Here is a 3,342-nt window from a genome sequence, read left to right on the forward strand (position 1 = left end):
AGCTGGCTCTAAGACAGAGTGGCACATGGCAGAGGGCAGCAGCTCATGGTGGCAGAAAACAGCAAAACAGCAAGAGCCAAAAGGAAGGAACAGCGACTGTGGCAGCTAGCAAGCCTCTCTCCCTTCCATGTATTGTATTTAGGGTCCCTGCCCTAGGGCAGGTATAGCCCTCGCACCCATAAACCCAGCATCATTAGACATGAATTAATCACAAACTGGGCACCCCATCTCTCTCTGAGATGGAATCTTACTGTATAGCCCAGGCTGGCTGGCTGGCTGGCTGGCTGGCTGGCTGGCTGGCTGGCTGGCTGGCTGGCTGACTGACTGGCTGGCTGACTGGCTGGCTGGCTTCCTTCCTTCCTTTCCTTTTCTTTCCATGGGAAAGAGTATGTCTGGTGTCCCTATGACACTTTATTAGGGTGACTTTATGGCTGTGCCAGAGTGGCTGGTGGTAGTGTGCCCATCATGCCTCCCAGGGACAGGGCTGGGCCCCAGGGACCCCGCCTGGAGCCGGAGGCCTCAGACCAGCGTCTCCTTCCAGGACAAGCGGGAGCTGGACAAGCGGATTTCGTATTTCAAATCCTTCCTGGAGACCAGGGGCGCGGCCCTGAGCCAGACCACGGAGTTCCTGCCCTTCTATGCCCTCCCCTTCGTGCCCAACCCCCTGGCGCACCCCTCCTTTCAGGAGCTCTTCCAGGTGGGTGGCAGCTGTGATCAGGTGACATCAAGGGACCACCTGTGGGGTCTTGATACCTCAAACCCTAAAATTGCTAGGCACAGTGATGCATGCCTGTCATGCAGCACTCAGAAAGCTGAGGCAGGAGGATCACTGTGAGTTCAAGGCCAGCCTGGGCTGCATTAAAAGACCCTACCTCAAAATCACAAAAAAAGGGGGGGACCAAAACCTATTGTTATTGGTTTGTTTTTTTGTTTTGAGACAAGGCCTCATTATCTGCATATTTACCTTTTCTTTTTTAAAAATTGTTATTAAAAAAGGGTGGGGGAGATAGTTTAGTGCACTAAGTGCCTGCTTAGGCAAACTCAGGAACCAGGTTTTGATCCCTGCATGCTGGCTAGCCCCGCCCCCAGGCGTGCTGAGCCTGCCACCCCTCAGGGCTGGGCATTTTGGCCCACACCTGCCTATAATCCCAGATCTCAGGAGGCTGAAAGCAGGAGGATCCCTGTGAGTCTGAGCCTCGTAGTGAGACCTTGTACCAAATACATGAAATTAAGTAAAAGAAAGAAAAGAAAAGAAAAATTGTGGTAAAATACGAGTAACAGAATATGTCGTCCTGGCCCTTTGCATGTTTCAGTGGTGTACTGTGTTCCCCCACTGTGCAACCCTGTTCATCTTTGTGTGGCTCATCTTTTATGTCTCTTGATCTTTCTGGGTGATTTGTTTACCTCTGTCTGGCAGTTCACAGATTCACCCACCAGCTGTATCTAATCTGCTAAGCTCATTAAATTTATAATTTCAGCTACTTTCTTCTTTTTTTCTTCCTTCTTCCTTCCTAACTTCTGAGACAAGATCTTGCTATATAGCCCAGGCTGACCTTGAACTCAAAGCAGTCCCTCCTGCCTTAACCTCCCAGGTGCTGGAATTACAGGCGTGCACCACCATGCCGGGTCTTGGTGGCCGGCTCAGTGCATCCAGGGGTGGGGCTGGCATGGCATGTGGTGCCGGGGATCACCCCAGGGTCCTTGTGCTCACCTAAGCAGGCCCTTAGTCTGATGAACTATCTTGCCAGCCCTTGTTTGTAGTCTTACAGTGAGTTCATTTTCGCTGGTTCTGGAGGGCTTTCTTTGAGGTCTGGTCCAGTGGGGTTCTCTTGGGAGAGATTTGCTTTTGGCCCGGATTATTGGAAATTAAATGACTCTCCGGAGGCTTGGAGGCCCACACAGGTAGCGTGAGTCCCAGCTGTGGTCTTTCTTGGGACTCGGTGTGGCTCGGAAGCCTCACTGGAGGCTTCTGCCTTTCCCGCCAGGGCCTGGGTGGGAGCAGGCCCTTTCCTGTGTACCGTGTCTGTGTTTTCTCCTCACCCCATGGGTTTGGCAGAAGCTAGGCCCTTCCCTGGGAACCCTCTGTAACTTAGTGACAGCTGTGTGTCTTGTCCCTGTGGTGCCTTACGCTCCCAAGTCCATGGAATTCATTTTTGATATTCAGCCTAGGAAGGTTGCTTGCCATGCTTGTGTTTTATTTATTTATTTATTTATTTATTTATTTATTTATTTTGTGGTAGCAGGGATTGAACTCAGGACCCTGCGCTTGCCAGGCAAGAACTTATTCTGCTGAGCTGTCTCCCTGGCCCCCATGCTTGTATTTAAATCCCATGAAATACTCGGACTGTGGCTAGTTACTTGTACTTGTCCTTCTGCAGCAGTCCTCTGTAAATGCATCCCTCAGTCACATGTCCCAGGCTGCTTTCCGTGCTGTCATCGTGGGCGTGGCTGCTGGCTGCAGCTTCCGTGTTGTTGGACCTGACAGCTGACGTCAGTACTCTCATTGGCATTTGGCAAACAAGTATTCTTTGTTTTTTGTGTTGGAACCAGGGATTGAACTCAGGCTATTGCGCTTGCCAGGGAAGCGCTTATCATACTGAGCCACCTCCCCGGCCAAGAGTATTCTTATCTTTTTTTTTTTTTTTTTCACTTCAGGATTCCTGGACTCCAGAGTTAAAGTTAAAGCTGGAGAAATTTCTAGAGTTAATTTTTAAAGCCAGTAACACACCCAAGCTTTTAACAATCTATGTATCCTTTTGACACAAACAAGACCAGCTGTGCCTCGCGTGGCCCAGGACCCAGCGCACTTCAGGGCCGGGATGCCAGCATGATCCATACTGTAGAGTAGCTCCACTGTCACTGTAACCCTCTTCCAGTGGGGACCCTCAGAGTACAAAGGAGACAGGAGGCATTCTGTCGCCCCACGGTGACAGCTCTCCCATGGTCATTAGTCTATAAAGACTTGTTTCTCATGTGGAACAAGCAGGTGTCCAGAGACATTTCAAACCAAGCCAGGCAGTAGCACACCCTGTAATCTCAGCACTCTGGGGGCTGAAGCAGGAGGGTTTCATGTTCAAGGCAAGCATGGTACACTGAATGCCTGTTTTCCTGAGCTTCTTTCTTATCCCAGAAGGAGAACGGACAGCACAACAAAGGTAAGTCACTGGGGGGAAGAAACACTTCACAAGGACCATTTGGCCGGGTCAAGTTATTTTATTTTATTTTATTTTTAAACTACAAGCCAATTTTATTTAAATCAGGACTGTCCAACAAAAATATTCTGTCAGCCACTCATGATCTGAATTCTGGTGTATGAGATTAAATTATGGTACACATACAAAA

General features: G+C 49.6%; 1 protein-coding gene across 1 annotated transcript in view; it reads left to right on the forward strand.

The window, feature by feature from the left end:
• Positions 1-3,342, forward strand: part of Armc9 (armadillo repeat containing 9) — a 106,150-nt gene that overhangs the window by 19,084 nt on the left and 83,724 nt on the right. Inside the window, exons 4-6 of the mRNA XM_023722063.1 lie at positions 542-697; positions 2,656-2,748; positions 3,131-3,155. Coding sequence (XP_023577831.1) covers positions 542-697; positions 2,656-2,748; positions 3,131-3,155 — 274 coding nt within the window. The remainder of the gene's footprint in view (positions 1-541; positions 698-2,655; positions 2,749-3,130; positions 3,156-3,342) is intronic.

The sequence above is a fragment of the Octodon degus genome, unplaced genomic scaffold, assembly GCF_000260255.1.
Source record: "Octodon degus isolate 3935 unplaced genomic scaffold, OctDeg1.0 scaffold00089, whole genome shotgun sequence".
In the NCBI taxonomy this organism is placed as follows: Eukaryota; Metazoa; Chordata; class Mammalia; order Rodentia; family Octodontidae; genus Octodon; species Octodon degus.